This window comes from Rattus norvegicus, chromosome 3, assembly GCF_036323735.1.
Source record: "Rattus norvegicus strain BN/NHsdMcwi chromosome 3, GRCr8, whole genome shotgun sequence".
Taxonomy (NCBI): domain Eukaryota; kingdom Metazoa; phylum Chordata; class Mammalia; order Rodentia; family Muridae; genus Rattus; species Rattus norvegicus.
In genome coordinates this window covers 151765158-151782141 of record NC_086021.1, presented here as the reverse complement: position 1 = coordinate 151782141, position 16984 = coordinate 151765158, and the positions used below count along the sequence as shown (strand labels likewise).

Genomic DNA, 16984 nt, shown 5'->3' with positions numbered 1-16984 from the left:
TCACCTTGTAGTGCTCACAGATGCTGCCACAGTATCTTCTCTCCTCCAGTCAGTCCACAGGAAGAGTTCATGGATCACAAGTCTGTTCTAAGGCCTCTGCATACATAGTGCAGTCCACAAAGAGGCCCCTCATACTCTGTGTGTGTTAGAGGAGGGGCCAACAGACGAGGTGTCTAGCCAGGCGTTCCCAGACCCTTACCTCTCTCCTTGCCCTTCTGCAACAGAGTTGCACAGCAAATTACAGTCCTCGGAGGTGGAGGTAAAAAGCAAGTGTGAGGAGCTGAGTGATCTCCATGGGCAGCTCAAGGAGGCCAGGGCGGAGAACTCACAGCTCACAGAGAGGATCCGTTCTATCGAGGCCCTTCTGGAAGCAGGCCAGGCCCAAGACTCCCAGGTCAGTCACTTCTCAGGCCAGTTGGAGGAGAGGGAGGACTCCCCTGAGCAAAGGGTTTCCCATGATGTCCAACCCCTACACATAGAGCCTTGTGGAACCAAGGAGTTCTCTGTGTTTCTTTTCAGGCCAGCCGAGCTGAGGCCGACCAGCAGCAGACCCGGTAAGCTTCAAGGCAGGCTGGACGGGACTGCAGGGCTGTAGCTCCCGCTGTAGCCCAGGCTGGCCAGGGCCCCTGGAAGCTAGAGCTTTTACTGGAATGCTTGGGTCTTTGGGGAAAACCCCTTTTAGAGCCTTTCTTACCTGTCCTGTCAGTGACTTTGAAGACAGAATACAAACTTGGGTAGGAAACAAAGCTGTCTCCTAAGGGGTTTGCATTAGTCTGTTTTCCATTGTTAGAGCAAAACGTGAGGCTGGGTCCCCTTACAAACAAAGGTGATTTTCTTAGTGCACAGATTTGGTGGTATCTGGGCTCTAGTGAGGGCCTCCTTGGCTATCACATCATGGAGGGAACACTGGCAGGAGTCCATGTAAGGAGACTGACTGCTCGTGGTGAGGTGGTGAGGAGGTGAGGTGAGGAGGTGAGGTGGTAAGGAAGTGAGGAAGTGAGGTGGTGAGGAGGTGAGGCTGGAAGTCTGGGGCCAGCGGGAAGCCAGGGCAGGCTCACTGTTTTCAGCAGCTTTCCTTTATAGGATGAATCCCAAGAAACCAGTGTCAGTCTCTTTAGGGCAGCAGTCCCCATGACCTCACTACCTGCCTCCCATTCGGCCTTGCCTCTTAAAGGCCCCACTCCTCCTTAACATTCCTACACTCAAGGCTTCCCAGCAAAGCATGAATGCCTGAAGGACACAACAGTGAAATTCTAGTAAACTCTTCGGTCACTCGTCAAGAGCCATTTTAGCTCTGGGAGGGAAAGACCTCTGCTAGCTCTGTGATGCAGTGTTCTCAGTGTCTGCAAGGTGAGGGATTTTTAAGGATTAGGTCAGGCAGTCATGAGGAAATGGATATGGCCCTCCCTTTCTGCTGTAATCTAGAGCACCTTGTAGGACTTGTTAACTTAGTGAGGTGACGTCCCTGCTGGCCAAACTTGTCTTCTTGCCCATGTCAGTATCCATACAGACCCACACCAGGCCATTCTCAGGACTGTTAGTTGTTGCTAAGGCCAAGTACCTGGGTGGACCAGCTCAAATCAGGCTCTCGTCCTGGGACCAATTCCTCTGCAGCAGAGGCCCATATTCTTGGGAGGTGAATCATGGCTACTATGGTCTAGGACCCCAGAGCAGCCGTGTTGAGGAATGGTGAGGAGGGTGGTCTTCATCTCCCTGCACATTCTGAATGTGCCCTAAGCTATCAGCCAGCAAGATCCCTCATTCCGGCTGTTACTGCCAAAGAGTTGTTGCCCCATGTGCTTTGCAGCAAATGCAGCTCCCCATCCACAGCCTGACCACTGGTGTTCAACTTGGCTTTGTAAATGGGGCACCTAGAGGGAAACCTGGAACCCACTTGAAGACCTAGAGCCAACCGTCTCCATCTCCTTTCTCAGAACACATGGATGAACCTTGTTTCTCCTGACGGTGTTTACAAGGGTAGAGAGACAGTATTCATTAAGGATTTTCTCTTGTGTCTTAAGACCAGATTTTTTGAAGCCTGACATGGTAAGATACACCTGTAATTTTAACAGTTTGAAGATTGAGGCAGGAGGATTACAAGGTCAAGGCCAGCCTGACCTACAAACCTGTCTCAAACAAACCACCTGAGATTTTTGTATCACACTAAATTACTAAGATAATTCAGTCACACTCCAAATGCCTGGTGTTGATCGGTCAAGCAAGAACTGGTTGGTTTCCTTCTGAAACAGTGTATCTGTAAGTTGCCTGGGTGTGGCCATCCTGTTCTGAACTGACGTATCAACTCCCACATGTTCTGAGATTGCCTAGGAGGTGAAGGTCAGCATGTCCTTGCCAGTGACCTGTGTTCTCTGCTTCTTCAGGGTCTTGTTCTGGGCATGCTTTGGGGTGTTTTGCTGGTAAAGACTTTTGTGTAATGCAGTGGTAGAGGGAGAATTTGACACAATCCCACTTTGAAGGTGGAGTCAAGGTTCCATGGACCTGAAACCCATAGCCACAAAACCAGCCAGTGTCTTCAAGTGTAGGCCTGCTGTATTACAAATCCGGAAACTTTGCTAGACTGAGTCCATCATTAATTGTGGTCAGGATAGCCATGAATTCAGCCCATGGTGACTTTATATCATGTTGGTGTGAATGGTAGTTTTCAAAAAGATTTTGACTATGTCCTCCCAGAAGAAACATGGGTGTGTGTTTGTCCCCTTCTGGCTGACAGTGACAGTCAGATCCCTGCATCCTTCGACTGGTGGCAGCTCTTCTCTGCCAGACTTGCCCTGGAATCTCAGAGTTGCTCAGGCTGCTGATTGAGAATGTCATTGACCACTTCTGGATTTTAGATTTCGCATAATCTGAGTCTTACCATCTGTTCTGTATTCTAGTGCAGACGTATCACATTAAGATGTCCAATTTGAGGCTTGAGTATAGCTTTTATTTCTGAATGGTGAATGTCAATGAAGCTCATTGGATCTTTACATCTGGAGAGCCCTAGAAAGGTCCCATAGCGTGAGAAGTTCTCTTCAGCTTGTTCTGTAAACCTCAGTTCCAGAACTAAGAAGAAGGAAGGAGCATTTTAAGTCTCAGAAGAGTTATAAGTCAGTTGAGAGCTACTAAGAGCAGTGGTGCCCAGAGTTCCAGTTTGTAATGTGACAGCACTGCCCCTGAGTCCTTCGCACAGCTCTGAGGGCCAGGTGTGCATCATGGAGAGGGGTCAGCTGGCAAGCTCTGTGGTACCAAGGTAGGACTCTGCTAAAAGAAAGAAGGTCTTAAAAACTCTACTTGTGTCTCTCATTTGGGTCCATGCCCTACTCTTGGCACTTAAGGTGAGTAGAGAACGAGTCTAGGCAACTAGACAGGCTTCTCTGAAAGCTTATGTCCAGGCAGATGGGAGGACCTCAGTCTGGGCCAGGGCATAGGCAGTAAAGAACTGAGCTCTTAGAGCCCAGACTAAAACCTCATCATGTCTGCCTAGTCTCAAGGAACTGGAATCACAGGTGTCGTGTCTGGAGAAGGAGACCAGTGAGCTCAAGGAGGCTATGGAGCAACAGAAAGGGAAGAACAATGTGAGTGGAAGGTGCCTGCACTGGGGTGGGATGAAGGGGCAGAGAGAGGAGGCTGTGGGCAAAGTCTTCCACTTCCGTGCACACCACCCAGGCTCCACAGGACCTAACTTTGCCTCCAGCTTCTTTCCCATTGTTTGCACGAGGAATTCAGTGTGTGAACCTCTCTTCTGCCTCTCCATTCTCACAGTCCAGCAGCTGTCCCACAGACTGTCCGAGCATGGAGCCACTTCTGGGCTGGGAACACAGTGTACCACATCTCCTGTGCTTGCCTGTCATAATCAGGGCATGCTTGTTGCCCAGTACCCTCCCACAGGGACTGGAGTTTCCTAAGGGAGTCTCCAGGCCAGGGCCGTGCCAGGGGCTAGCTTTCTGTTTTGGAAGCAGGAAACTCTTCCCTCTGAAGAGACAGGCTAGTTCCCTACTTCATCAGACCAGTGTTTCCTCCTCCTGGCCACAGTACTAGCTTCGTCTTGAGCACTTCCCTGTGGGGTGATGTGCACATAGTCCGAGGAAAGAGTGGTTAGTCCCTGGCAGGTCCTGTGAAATGCCCTGGTCTGGGATAGGGAGATTCCATGGGCCCTGCTTTTGCTGACACCTGCTTGAGGCAGCTATCCTGTGGGGACCATGCTGTGACTCACTGCATGTGGGCTACTGACTTTCTCTGGTTTCCTCTAGGACCTCCGGGAAAAGAACTGGAAGGCCATGGAGGCCCTGGCCTTAGCTGAGCGGGCGTGTGAGGAAAAGCTGCGCTCCCTGACCCAGGCCAAGGTCAGAGCACCCGCCCATCGAGTCCTTTGGTCAGGCCAAGGCTAGAATAGCAGCACCTCTCTGACTTAGTAAACACCATGAAACACACATGGACAGGATTGCCTTGGCCTTAGAGTATCTCCTGTATCCAACTCAGAATCTCCCAGGCTCCTGTGTCCTCTTCTTTCCTTCTCTTCCCTCCTTCCTTCCTTTTTACTTTTCCTTAAGATGGAGAAAAGAATCTGTGCCCTTGATTGCCTCTCCTCTGTTGAGAGGAGCGCAGACTCAGAGCAAGCCCAGGGTTATGCCGCTTTTATGCAGTTTTTATCCTGGCCTACATTGAAATTATCATGCCTGTCAGGGAAATGATCTTCTCATTTGGGCAGAAAAGTCCTCTAGTGCTCTGGTTACTGGAGCCAGCATGGAGTCTCATCTCTAGCAGTAGTGACCCCTAAAGCCACTGCACCCCTACTTATCACACATGTTCATCGAGTGGGAAAGGCTCTCCTGCCAGCATCATGTGCACAGGAATGTCTGTCTCCATAGGACCAGCCTTGCAGTGACACTCATGGCTTTCCTGGGAAGCATGGGGGTGCCAGAGGAAAACCTGGCAGGCTAACGCTGGCCATACTATCCTCTTAAAGCTGAAATTTGATTCCCGAGTCTTAGACTTTAACCCTAGAACTGACTCATGACCTAGCCCGTGTTATGGCAGATTCGGAAGTTGTGGTCTCAGCTCTTACCTGACTGGATTGTGACTACACAGGTAGACGGAGAGGACCGCCTTACCTGTCGCATGGTTCACCTTCATGTGTCAGGTGTAGGTAGTGAATGCTGTTCATAGTTGGGGCCCTTGCCATCAAAAGCCTCAAGCCATGCCAATGGGTGTGGAGCTGCCAATGTCCTGCGTGTCTCAGTTTTAGACAAAACTTCCTTTTATGCCAAAGTTCCCTAAAGCCATTCCACAGATTGACGTCCTCAGAGAATGCAGCTGTCCTGGGCTTTGCTCCATGGCTCCTTTAATTCTCTGGCTCTTTTCCTGATGCTGTGCTCTCAGTGGTGGACACTTCTGGCTCCCTCTGGAGGGCCAGAGAGAGGTGTCAGGCTTTAGTCACCTTTACTATGTTCTCTAAGTTGGTATAGCTCTGCCTGGTGGGAATTGGGTCCCCTTCAATAGAACAGGATAGCTAGAGATGAGCCTCCCCAGCCTCTGTCCCTGTCTTCCACTGACCCTAACCCCGGTGGCTGCTGGAACTGCCCTGCTAGCATCCACAGTTTCCATCTGTTACGATACCATGCACTCTCTAGCCTGCCCCATCCTGCCCTAGCTGTATCCTTGGTCTTTATACATGTGTGTATATTATACACTCAAGCTAGAAAGGAAAGTTAATGGGACCTGAGTGTCTACTGGTTTGCACAGATAATCAGGGGCACAGACCAAACAGCCTGGCCTCCTCCGACCTGTCCTCCCATGTGCTGAGAATGGGGGCAGAGGCTGAGTGCTGCCCTTCTTTCTCCCACCTTCCAGGAGGAATCAGAAAAGCAGCTACATCTGGCTGAGGCCCAGACCAAGGAGGTCCTACTGGCCTTGCTCCCGGAGCTCTCTATCCCAGCTCACCAGGTAGGAAGGAGGATGGCTCCCTGGGTCCCTGCAATTGTCAGGGAACAACCTGGCCCTAACCTAACATGCCTGTTTCCTTTTAGAATTATGCTGACTGGCTACAGGAAGTCAAAGAGAAGGGCTCTGAGCTGCTGAAGAAGCCACCTGTTTCCGTAGAGCCCTCCTTGGTAAGTGACATTGCTGCGTACTGGCCTTTCCTGCCTAAGCCCTCTGACCCCGAGGAATCGGGAGCTCAGTCTTCAGTGAGTTGTCAAGACAAAGGGCTGAGTAGACTCTGATGACCCCTTTACCCTTAGGACATAGTCTCAAAGTTGAGGGAAGCTGAGGAGACCCAGAACTCTTTGCAGGCTGAGTGTGACCAGTACCGCACCATCCTGGCAGAGACGGTAAGCAACCAGGGCCAGCCTTGGTAGTGATTTGTGACTCCTTGGTGTTTCTAGGGCACTGCTAGGAGGGAGAGCTTTGGTCTTTGGGGCAGGAGATGTCATGGTTCTGTGTGACCTCAGGTAGCCCTGTTGCCTTCTCTGGGCCTCATGTCTTTAGTTGGATGGTAAAGAGGATGAAGAAAGCTCTTGGGGTTTTGTTGTTTTTAGTTGGGAATAAGTGGGTTAAGGTCTGGGGCTTGGAGAGATGGTCTCAGCAGAGAATGCCTGGGCAGGCAGCTCAGGGGAAGGACAGGTAGGCGGAGAGTAAATGGGGTTGAACCCTTTGATTCCAAGAACAGTAGGAGTTGTAGCAGCTTTATTGGGGCCACAGACCTTATTTCCTGGTACAGCTCTGCCAGGGCCAGCTTCTTCCCCTGTGACAGACACTGAGTTAAAAAGTCCACAGGGCGAAATAGCGCTGCTAAGGGTAAAGAAGATAGTGTGAGTTCATGGGGTCAAGCTAAGAAGGGAGAGAGCCTCAGTGTCCCCTCCCCTCCAGGAGGGTATGCTCAAAGACCTGCAAAAGAGTGTGGAGGAAGAAGAGCGTGTGTGGAAAGCCAAGGTGGGAGCTGCCGAAGAGGAGCTCCAGAAGGTATGGCTGGCCTACATAACGGCTTCCCCAATCCCTTACCTATACACACACACACACGCTTCCCATGCTTAATGAGTCTTCTCTTTTGTAGTCACGGTTTACAGTGAAACATCTAGAAGACCTTGTGGAGAAGCTAAGAGGAGAACTTGAAAGCTCAGATCAGGTATATCATTCTCTTTCCGAGGTTTCTTCTCTGTTGTGCTGTAAATTGCTGGGCATGTTCTGACCACACAAGCATTGCATGGGTCCTTGTTATTTTTTTTTCCCTCATGGATCACATGTCTAAGGAGGCTGTTCTCTTCTGAGCAAGGGTTTATCCTATTTGGCCTAAGTGATGGGTGGCCTGGGAGCCATGGGCACTGGCCATGCAGTGGCTTTGGATATATACTTCAGAATTAAGAATTAGTTATGAATTAAGGGGCCTACTGCTCTTGAAGCTACTGCAGCAAACTTTGGCCTTTGTAAAGGTGCCCTCCAGCCTAAGCTTTGCTCAGTGCACATCTAAGGACTGTTCTGCCCACTCCTGAGATCTCCTTGGTAGGGCCCAGCAGGACTGGAATTTCAGTTTGCTGTTGAGTAGGGGTGGGATGGGAGATGGGGGGCAGGCTCTCTTACCAGGGATGGTTTTCTTACTGACCTCGGTTTACCGGGTGGCATTCATCCTTGCTTGTTTCAGGACAGCCAGACGTTGTACCTCTCATTTCCGTTGTATTGTTAGGGCCCCTGCTGATCAGTAAGAGACTGACCAGTGTTCATGTCTGTCGCTGCCCAGGTGAGGGAGCACACTTCCCATCTGGAAGCGGAGCTGGAGAAGCACATGGCAGCTGCCAGTGCAGAGTGTCAGAATTATGCCAAGGAGGTGGCAGGGGTGAGTGGATCCATCAATCATTCCCCAGGTCCTGGTCCTGAGTAGTCTCTGCCCCAGGAAACCTAGGTTATTCCCAGTGACTCCTTTACTGTTTGAGTGCTTGTCAACAGGAGCCTCAGGAGCTGGGTTTTCAGACTTCCACCCAACAACCCTGCAGATGTCCCTTTGGATTGACAGCTCTGAGCCTATTGGGGCAGATTTCAGAAAGCCAGCCCCAAGGCAGGGCAGGGACAGAGCCTTCCTTATGAGAGTGATCCCTCATGCTCTGGCTGGCCCATCAGCATGTGGCCTCTCTGCTTGGCTTGCTGTGGTCATTTTTAGCTGAAACTGAAGTTCAGTCGGTCTCTGTCTTTCTGATTTCAGAAGTAGAACTCCCAACCTTCAGGCTAGTTTTGATTGAAAACCTTTGCTCTTTAACAAGAGACAATGGGCAGGTGTCTTAGGGTTCTGTTGCTGAGAAGAGACCATGACCACAGCAACTTTTATAAAGGACAACATTTAATTAGGGCGGGCTCACAGTTCAGAGGTTCAGTCATGGTAGGAAGCATGGCAGCGTTCAGGCAGACACAGTGCTGAGAGTCCTACATCTCGGTCCGCAGGCAGTAAGAGAGGAACTGAGAGCCACTAGGCTTGGTTTGAGCTTCTGAGACATCAAACCCTACCTGCTAGTGACAAAACCTTCCTCCAACAAAGCCACACCCACTCCAAGAGGCCTCGCTTCTGATAGTGCCACTACCTAGAGGCGTTTCTGAAAGCCTGGGTGTGCCATCCTTCCGAAATCAGCTAACAGGAAATTGTACCGGTAGAGCATCCCCGGGCTACGTAAATCGCCAGGGCTTGGATTCTCTTTCTGTGTGAAGTATGAACTCATTGGAACTTTCCCCCCTTTTACCCTTCATCTGGTTGTTTCCCCTGAAGTTGAGGCAGCTTCTGCTAGACTCTCAGTCTCAGCTGGAGGAAGCCAAGAGTGAAGCCCAGAAACAAAGCAATGAGCTTGCTCTGGTAGGTTGACTTACGTCCAGGGCAGGGGTGTATGATACGGGGTATGCGTGTGTGTGTGACTTGATGGTGCTGCTTTGATATCCATGTGGTCTCTGCAGCTTAACAGGGCATGCCATGCATCAGTCACATAGGCAGGCTCAGTGGGACTACGGCAGCTTGCCGAAAACTCTCAGCTGGGCTTGTAGCCGCCAGGGGCTAGGATGTTCACATTCTATTTCCTGTCTTTGGGCAGACCTGGCTCCTTCTCAAGACCATGGGCTTGGGGACCAAGGGCTGTGGGACATGTAGGCCGTAGTAGCCTGTTTGGTCAACTGAGCAGTCCAGGACATAGGACCCCTGACATAATAAGGGGCTTTCATAGCCTTTTGCCATTTCTGGTTTCTGCATGTTTTCCTGCTTCAATGATGGTTCAGGCCGTGCTAGTCTTCCAGTTCTACAGGATAACCTGCTCCTTCTGGCCCTCTGTCAGGCACTGACCACATAAGCCTGGACAGACGTGAGGAGCTGCACTACAGTTGCCTCCTGTAGTCCAGTCAGGTTTTCCAGTTTGCAGCTGCTGTGACTGATCCCATGTCCCAGCTGCACAGTCTCCCTTTTCACAGGAGATTGTCATCCCCAGCTCTGGCAAAGGGCAGCAGCCTGTGCCACCATTGTAGCTATGTTCTGTTTGGTCTGCATTGTCATTTGAAAACCTTGAAGTGATTGAACATGTGCTGTCCAGGAGAGCAACTCTGGTGTGTTAGGCTGCCCGTCTCCATACTTTCTACTGATCCAGCTCACTGGATCCAGGTTTTAGGCCTTGCTCAAACTACCATACCAGAAATAGATGCTGTCCAGGCCAAGCCTCCCAAACTTAGGGCTGCAATTCTCAGCCCCCCCACTCTCACCCCGCAAGGGATGTAGCCCAGGCAAGGCGTGCACATAGTACATGCCTGCCAAAGGTTGGTTTCTGTCTCTGGGGCCTTTTGGGAAGACAGACGTGGGGTGGCTTGCTGACTAACGCTTAAGTGGAGACTGTAACCACCCAGGTCTCCTAAAGAGCTTACACTTGAGTTCTGTCCCCAGGCCTTCTGACTGGGACCTTTCCCAAGCAACCTGTGACTCTGATGTCCTTCAGGTGGGAGGCCCATGGTCTAGTGGGCTCCGAGAATTACAAGGCAATAATGTGGTCTTACCATCTTGTCTGGCCCCCCAAAAGGCCATGAGTAGGACACCACATCCTTGAAGAATTGGAATGTGACCTGTTGTCAGTTGCCTCTATTCCATGTAGACTCCCTGGCTTTGTGTGGTTGCTCCTGGGGGAGAGGGGTGTTGCCCCACAAGTTCACCTCAAAAAACACACATGGCTCTCATCAGCCAAGAGGCTTGTTGGCCCCAAGGCTTTTGAGGCCCTGAGTGCAGTTTATGATCCTAGCCTATCCTTTTTTTTTTTTTTTTCTTCTTTTTTTTTTTCATTTTTCCCGGAGCTGGGGACAGAACCCAGGGCCTTGCGCTTGCTCTACCACTGAGCTAAATCCCCAGCCCTACTAGCCTATCCTTAATGCACAAGGGGACTTAAATATCCATCACAGATGGCAGACCTTTACTCCTCCTCCATCTCTGAGGAGTCTCAGTGTCTGTCTCTGTCTCTCTCTCCTCCCCCCCCCCTCTGGTGAGTGCATGGGTGCTTGTGTGCGCGCATGCGTGCTGTGTACCTGCATGCCACCAGTGTGTATTTGCATAAACCTGCCCCTCCCTGTTTCAGGTCAGGCAGCAGTTGAGTGACATGAGGAGCCACGTAGAGGATGGTGACGTGGCTGGGTCTCCAGCTGTCCCTCCAGCCGAGCAGGACCCTGTGAAGGTTAGGGTGATAAGCTGGTCCTCAGGCGTGTTCCGACCTCAGGTGGTGCTCAGGGGTGGGCAGTCTCTGTGCTGACTAAACTGAGTGCAGGTATTCCAATCCCCCTGCCAGCCACCCTGCTTGATCTGGGTGAGTCCCCAGATGGAAGGATGTACAGTCAAGGGCAGGTGACCAGGGCCTCTTACTACCGAGGAAGGGACTCCTGGACAGCTTGGGTTCGGGTCTGTAGCCACAAAGGGGGTTTGTCTTCAGCTGTAGACCTTTACTGGGGCACTGCTGGCTGGACATCTCTCTTCAGAGTTTTGACCAAAAAACCAGTTGCCAAGAGCAATTGGCAAGAGGCAGGGACCTATCGTTGGGCTCCTTTTGTGGACCATGTCATGCCTCATGGCTTTGGGGTCTTTCCTACCTTGTGAGTCTGTGAATGGCTCCTGAGAGTATAGTGTCCCCCAGCGCCTTTTTTCAACTTGTCTGCTTCTCTCCTGAGTCTAAGGCACTGTCTTTCCAGAAATGAGAGTGCTAAGAATGACAGTGCAGGAAAAGGCCTAGGGAGTCCTAGAAGCAGCTTGAACGGGGAGCCTACAGTTTCATTCTGCCCCAGAGGGGCCTCTGCCAGCTCTCCAGTCACAGTTGTGGTGTCTCCATACAGTTGAAAACACAGCTGGAGCGGACAGAAGCCACCCTGGAGGATGAGCAGACACGGCGGCAGAAGCTCACAGCGGAGTTTGAGGAGGTTAGGTCCTCCCTAATGGCCCCAGCCCCTAACTTTGTCCTTCCCAACTTTCCCACCAGGCACCTGGGCTAAGAAGCTGTGAGGCACCTGGTGCGTAGGCACTGGTGCTGGCTCTGCCCTAGGAGGAGCCTTGTAGGTTTCTGCGTCTTTGGGGGATCCTGAAGGCCTGGATGCTTGTGGATTATCTCCAAACTTCTTGCCCATGTGGATCAACGTGATGTCCTCTTAGGCTGGGGATAGCCCTCCCTTGGTGAACTTAGCCAGGTTTGACTACTAACCCAGATGTGTCCCCTCTCCAACAAGGCTCAAAGTACAGCGTGTCGGTTACAAGAAGAGCTGGAGAAGCTCCGTGCTGCTGGCCCCCTGGAGTCTTCAGGAATAGAAGAAGTTACACAGCTGAAGGTAGAGGATGAAACTGGGGTACAGTTTGGACTTGAAGGTCTTCAAGGCTTTGGTCATTGTCTTAGTCACGAGTCTATTACTGTGAAGAGACACCTGACCAAAGCAACTCTGCTAAAGTAAAGTATTTAATTGAGGCTTACTGAGGTTTATTCCCCATCACAGCAATGCGTGTGGTGCTGGAGCTGGAGCTGAGCTACTTCCTGAGCCGCAGCTCAAACTAGTGGGCTTTGCCTGGGGTTTGCACACTCATATCCTAATCCCAGAGATACACTTCCTCCAAGGCCACACCCATTTCAGTAAACCACGCCTCCGAATTCTTCTCAGATAGTGCTACTCTCCAACGCCCCAGTATGCAAATCTATGAGCCTGTAAAGGCCATTCTTATTCAACCACCTTGACTCTCCCAGTCAACCTGGTTCTGGGAGAGGGGCCAATCCAGAAGGAGCAGCTTCCCTTGCCGCACCTAGTGGAAGGCACTTGACCTAGAACTAAGTCATATCTCAGTTACAAGTTAGTGTCCTCCTTGAAATGTAAGCTTAGTAAAGCTTGGTTCAGATACACAGGTGGTGGCCTTTACCTTGGGCAGTGCACAGTAGACAGTCAGGCTAGGAAGCTGTCTGAGAAGTAGCAGAAATTGACAGAACACAGGCAGAATCATCAGTAAAGGCTTTCTCCCAGCCAGCACTGTCTAAGTAACCATATTCATGTATTCCTGTATTCATGAGTCATCAGAGCTAGCTCTTCCTCCTGGTATATCATGTGAGAGCCAACTACTTTCCACCCTCTGGCCTGCAGGAGAGACTAGAAAAAGAGAAGAGGTTAACAAGTGACCTGGGACGTGCTGCTACCAAACTTCAGGAACTGTTGAAGACAACCCAGGAGCAGCTGACAAAAGAGAAGGACACGGTGAAGAAGTTGCAAGAACAGCTGGGAAAAGCAGTGAGTACTCAGTGCAGGCTGGACTACAGGGCTAGCATCCAGGCCTCCAGTGGTTTGTTCCAGGCTGTTTAGGGACCCCAGGGAAGCAGGACACTGGGGATAGAGAAGTGCAACGGGAGCTGACATCTGCATTGCTGGCTTGTCCTCATCCTGAAGCCTGTGTGGGCCCCTCTGCCTAGTTGGAACGCCTTGCCTGCAAAACCATTTTTAGCCACACTCAGTGCCTTAGATTCCTCTTATAGGGTCACCCCAGTTCCTACGCATGCACCCCCAGCCCCTAGAGTCAACCCTGGACCTCTAGACTGACAGGTTTGCTTTCTCTGAAGTGCTTGGAGATGCTTGTGGAGCTTCTCTGAGGGAGGACTTATGGGTCCTGGGCACACAGCAAGTGGTGGTGATTGGGGTGGGGGGGGGGGTGCCTTGATTCCTGACCTGGTCTGGTCTCGCCTTTACATGTCTACTTTGTTTGCAGGAGGATGGTAGCAGCTCAAAGGAGGGAACCTCTGTCTGAGTCTCCTCGGCAAACTGTTCAACTTACCAAAATGCCTTACACATTCCTTACAAATAAACCAACCAACACAGCGTTATCCAGGCCCAACTTCTAGTGAAGCCATTGGAGACAAGTCTCAGAACCACAGAAATAAATCTTCCAGAACCCCAGTCTGTAAAAGAACCTTTGTCACATTTGATAAACACTATTCCCGGGAGCAGCCCTGGACCACCTCGAGCAGACGCCAAAGCCCTCCTCAATGCTGACAGACCAGGGTGTGCTGGGAGTCCAGGACGCTCGGGATCATGTCAATCAGTGCAATTGTCTGTATTTCTCAGTGGGGCCGGGTCGGGAAGCAACAGGCCAGGTGGTGAGTTCTCAGAGGCTGCTGAGCAGACTGGAAGGCCCCAGCCCAGCCCAGCCCAGCAAGGCTGCAGCCCCTCACCCCTGGAAGTTGCCAAGCAGAACTGACATGTGACTGCCTGGATGTCAATGCCATTAAAACCAACGTGTTGCCCGGCACTGGGGTCTTGTGTGATCTTCTGCTGGACCTCTCCCATCTAGCTACTAAGCCTGAGTAAAGCAAAGAATAGCTGTCCTTCCTGAAGGCCGGGACCCTGCATGAGTCATTTGGAGTCCCCCGATTTCTGCCTGCCCCACCCTCTCTAGTCACTTCCTAAATTCCAGAGTTCCCCAGGCAGGGCAGGGACCTGGATACTAACCACGCCTCAGGGGACTGTTCTCAGTGTGAAAGAAGCCACTCTAGATTTCCTATGACCTCAGAACTGTGAGCTCTTGGCCCAGTAACCTGAAGTTGGGGAATCTTGTGCAAGTGGTAGGGCTTGCATAGAGGGAACATAGACTTCATATAAAAAGTAGTCACAGTAGGGTGTGAACCTCCAGGAACAGAAAGTGGCTCTGAGCAGCTCCGGGCTCCTGTGCCAGGCTCCATCCAGACTTGTCAGACTCTTCCACAGGCAGTGGTTCCCACCCCTAACCTGTTACCCTCCAAATCCTAAGAATCTGACTGGTTCAACTTGGCTAGGGAGAGCTGACCCTTGGATGCCGCTAAGTCCTGGGGTAAGGGCGACTGGAGGGTGAGATTTCCACACTGCTCTGCTTTGTATCACAGAGCAACCTGGGGCTCTCCTGCTGGCTGTCACAGGAATCTTGGGAACATCGGTATGCTTTACTTGTGTCCTCTTGCCACCCCCTCACACCACAGAACATAAACTACCTGAGACCACATGGCCAAGCACTCTGGCCCCAGCTCAGGAAGCACCTATGAACCAAGACATGGCTCTGCTGTGTATTAATGAACAAGGTGCTGGGGGGGGGGGGTGCCCTGGGAGATGGTGGGTGGTTGCAGATGAGGGAAGGTGGTAAAGGTAAGGCCAAGAAAGTATTCGGTCACGTGGCTGGGCAGTACATGGCAGCAGGAGACAGTTTTTAAGGAAGGAATACAAAACCTTCACAGAGGCCAAGAGCCTTCCAAGACTTCTCCCCATGGTTTCCTACTGGGAGAGTTCAGCTCTGTGCCTCTCAACATTGCTACCACTGTGACTCTAGTATAGTTCATGCTGTGGTGCCCCTAAAACCATAAAATCCTCACTGCTGCTTCGTAACTATAATCTTGGTAGTTCATAACACTTTGTTTTCTGATGGTCTCAGGCACAGGAGTGGGGGGAGGGTGCTAACAGCATCCATGGCTAGGAAGATGTCCTCTGATGCCTCCTGCCTACTTTGGTAGGTTTTCTGTTCCTGTCCTTCCTACACTGCTTCCTTGTCCAGGTGGGCCCCACTGAGGCTGCCTACAAAGCCAGCATCCTGCCTTGGGCCAGGCTTCAAGTGAGGGTCATGAGAGATGACCAGAGGAGCATGCTTATCTCAGCAGTGGTCTGCCCAGTAGTGCTTCCAGCTCTGTTGGTGGTGTGGACCATGTGACAGTGGGCATCAAGGACACTTTGAGAGAAAAGAGGAGACGAGTAAAGGTGGCAAGATACTGAGGTTACCTCACCAAGCTTCAGCATCTGTCCCAAGATGCAATGGCTTCTGCTTGTCTACCAGTGGGAGCCATGTCTACCATTGACAGCCTGTAGGAGGCTAGCCTGGCACCTTATGCACACTACTTCAGCATCTCTGACTCAAAGGTGCCACCAGTCCTGACAACCTGCCCAGCAGCAGCACCTCCCAGCCAGCAGAGGGAGCCTGAGTTTGCCAGGTAGTACAACTGCCACAGTAGTGTCCAGGATCTTACCTCAGCTAGACCCAGCTGCACAGCTGTTCCAGAACAAGGTTGCCTCTCTCCACTGGACTGCAACTCAAACTGAGCAGTGGTCTACAGAGTGTGAAAGGTTAGCAGGTGCTGCCATTGCTACCACCGTGCTCAACATGGTAGACACCATAGGGACCTTGCCCAGTCACAGCTCCTTGTCCACCAAAACTAAAGAGGTGCTCAAGCAGTCCCAGCTTCTAGTCACTTGACTGAGGAGGTGGGCACAAGTGTCATCTCTCAGGAGATGCTGCTCTCCAGGACTGCCCTGCCTCCTCTAGTACCAAGCTACCAAAAGCTTCTCTTTAGACACACAGCCACCAGAGGTGCCCTGCTACCTAGGCAGCTCTGTAGGAAGACCATGATTCAACCTTTCCAAGGGACAGCTGCTTTCCAGAGACATATTTTTGAAAGTAACAAACACTATAGCCAACTCCTGATAGAATTCTGTCTGCACTGGCCTCCTAGGTGAACCCTAAGGTGGCTTCCCATATAGACATTTTAGTATGCCTACCCTTGAGAGTGTAACTATCTTCTAGAGATGGCATATGCTTAGCAATTTTGTTCTTGACCAATGTCAACAAACATGTAAACCTTAGCTGCAACAGAACTGAAACATTTGTTAGCACAACTTGGGACTCAGACTAGGTGTCCCCTGAATCTTAGCAAAAGCCACCTACAGAAGATAAACGGCCTCCAGGAACCATTAGAATCTACCCCATTTCTGGAGATGTTCACTTAGATTGCTTAAAAGCCTCCATGCAGCATCCCTGCCTTACATGTCTTAATAAGGGTTTTACTGCTGTGAAGACCCCATGACCAAGGCAAGTCTTACAAAGGACAACATTTAATTGGGTCTGGCTTACAGGTTCAGAGGTTCAGTCCAGTATCATCAAGGCAGGAACATGGCAGCATCCAGGCAGGCGTGGTACAGGAAATGTGAGTTCTACATCTTCATCTGGAGGCTGCTAGCAGAATACTGGCTTCCAGGCAGCTACGATGAGGGTCTAAAAAGCCCACACCCACAGTGACATGCCTACTCCAACAGGGCCACACCTTCTAATAGTGCCACTCCCTGGGCCAAGCATATACAAACATTACAACACACCTATGTGCCTGAAGCACAGCTGTGGTAAAGGCACGGGAGCCATACTTCACAAGCAGATACACTTTAAATAGCCATGGATAATACCTAGGTATTCTTGGTCTCCTACGTTATGATGCCTGCTGCAATGGCTCTGAAAGCTATTTTGCAGAGATTCAGGATGAAGAGTGACAAGTGGCCAACTTTTTTTTAAAGAGTCTAATGGAAGTGCAACTTACATTTTGCTTGGAAACTCTTCTTGGAATAGGAAAAAGATGTCCAACGTTTACAACTGCATTCTCACTTAAGCAGAGTGTGCTATGACCCTAATCCTATCAGAAATGCCAAAACCTGGAGGGCTTACTGCCTAGGAAAGGTATACTGGCTTGTTTCA

The 16984-nt window shown here is 51.0% G+C and overlaps 1 protein-coding gene across 3 annotated transcripts in view; it reads left to right on the top strand.

Moving 5' to 3' along the window:
• Rrbp1 (ribosome binding protein 1) overlaps positions 1 to 13756 on the top strand; it is a 61870-nt gene extending 48114 nt beyond the window's left edge. For 2 of the 3 annotated variants that reach the window (NM_001427599.1, XM_063283801.1), the window contains exons 9-24: positions 225 to 394; positions 520 to 554; positions 3485 to 3575; positions 4251 to 4343; positions 5851 to 5943; positions 6027 to 6110; positions 6240 to 6329; positions 6868 to 6960; positions 7052 to 7123; positions 7733 to 7828; positions 8747 to 8830; positions 10575 to 10670; positions 11320 to 11403; positions 11707 to 11805; positions 12601 to 12744; positions 13217 to 13756. In NM_001427599.1, the coding sequence (NP_001414528.1) occupies positions 225 to 394; positions 520 to 554; positions 3485 to 3575; positions 4251 to 4343; positions 5851 to 5943; positions 6027 to 6110; positions 6240 to 6329; positions 6868 to 6960; positions 7052 to 7123; positions 7733 to 7828; positions 8747 to 8830; positions 10575 to 10670; positions 11320 to 11403; positions 11707 to 11805; positions 12601 to 12744; positions 13217 to 13255 (1463 nt within the window). In that variant the 3' untranslated portion in view covers positions 13256 to 13756. The remainder of the gene's footprint in view (positions 1 to 224; positions 395 to 519; positions 555 to 3484; positions 3576 to 4250; positions 4344 to 5850; positions 5944 to 6026; positions 6111 to 6239; positions 6330 to 6867; positions 6961 to 7051; positions 7124 to 7732; positions 7829 to 8746; positions 8831 to 10574; positions 10671 to 11319; positions 11404 to 11706; positions 11806 to 12600; positions 12745 to 13216) is intronic. The other variant, XM_063283802.1, reaches the window with a different exon arrangement.
• The last annotated feature ends 3228 nt before the right edge of the window (positions 13757 to 16984 follow it).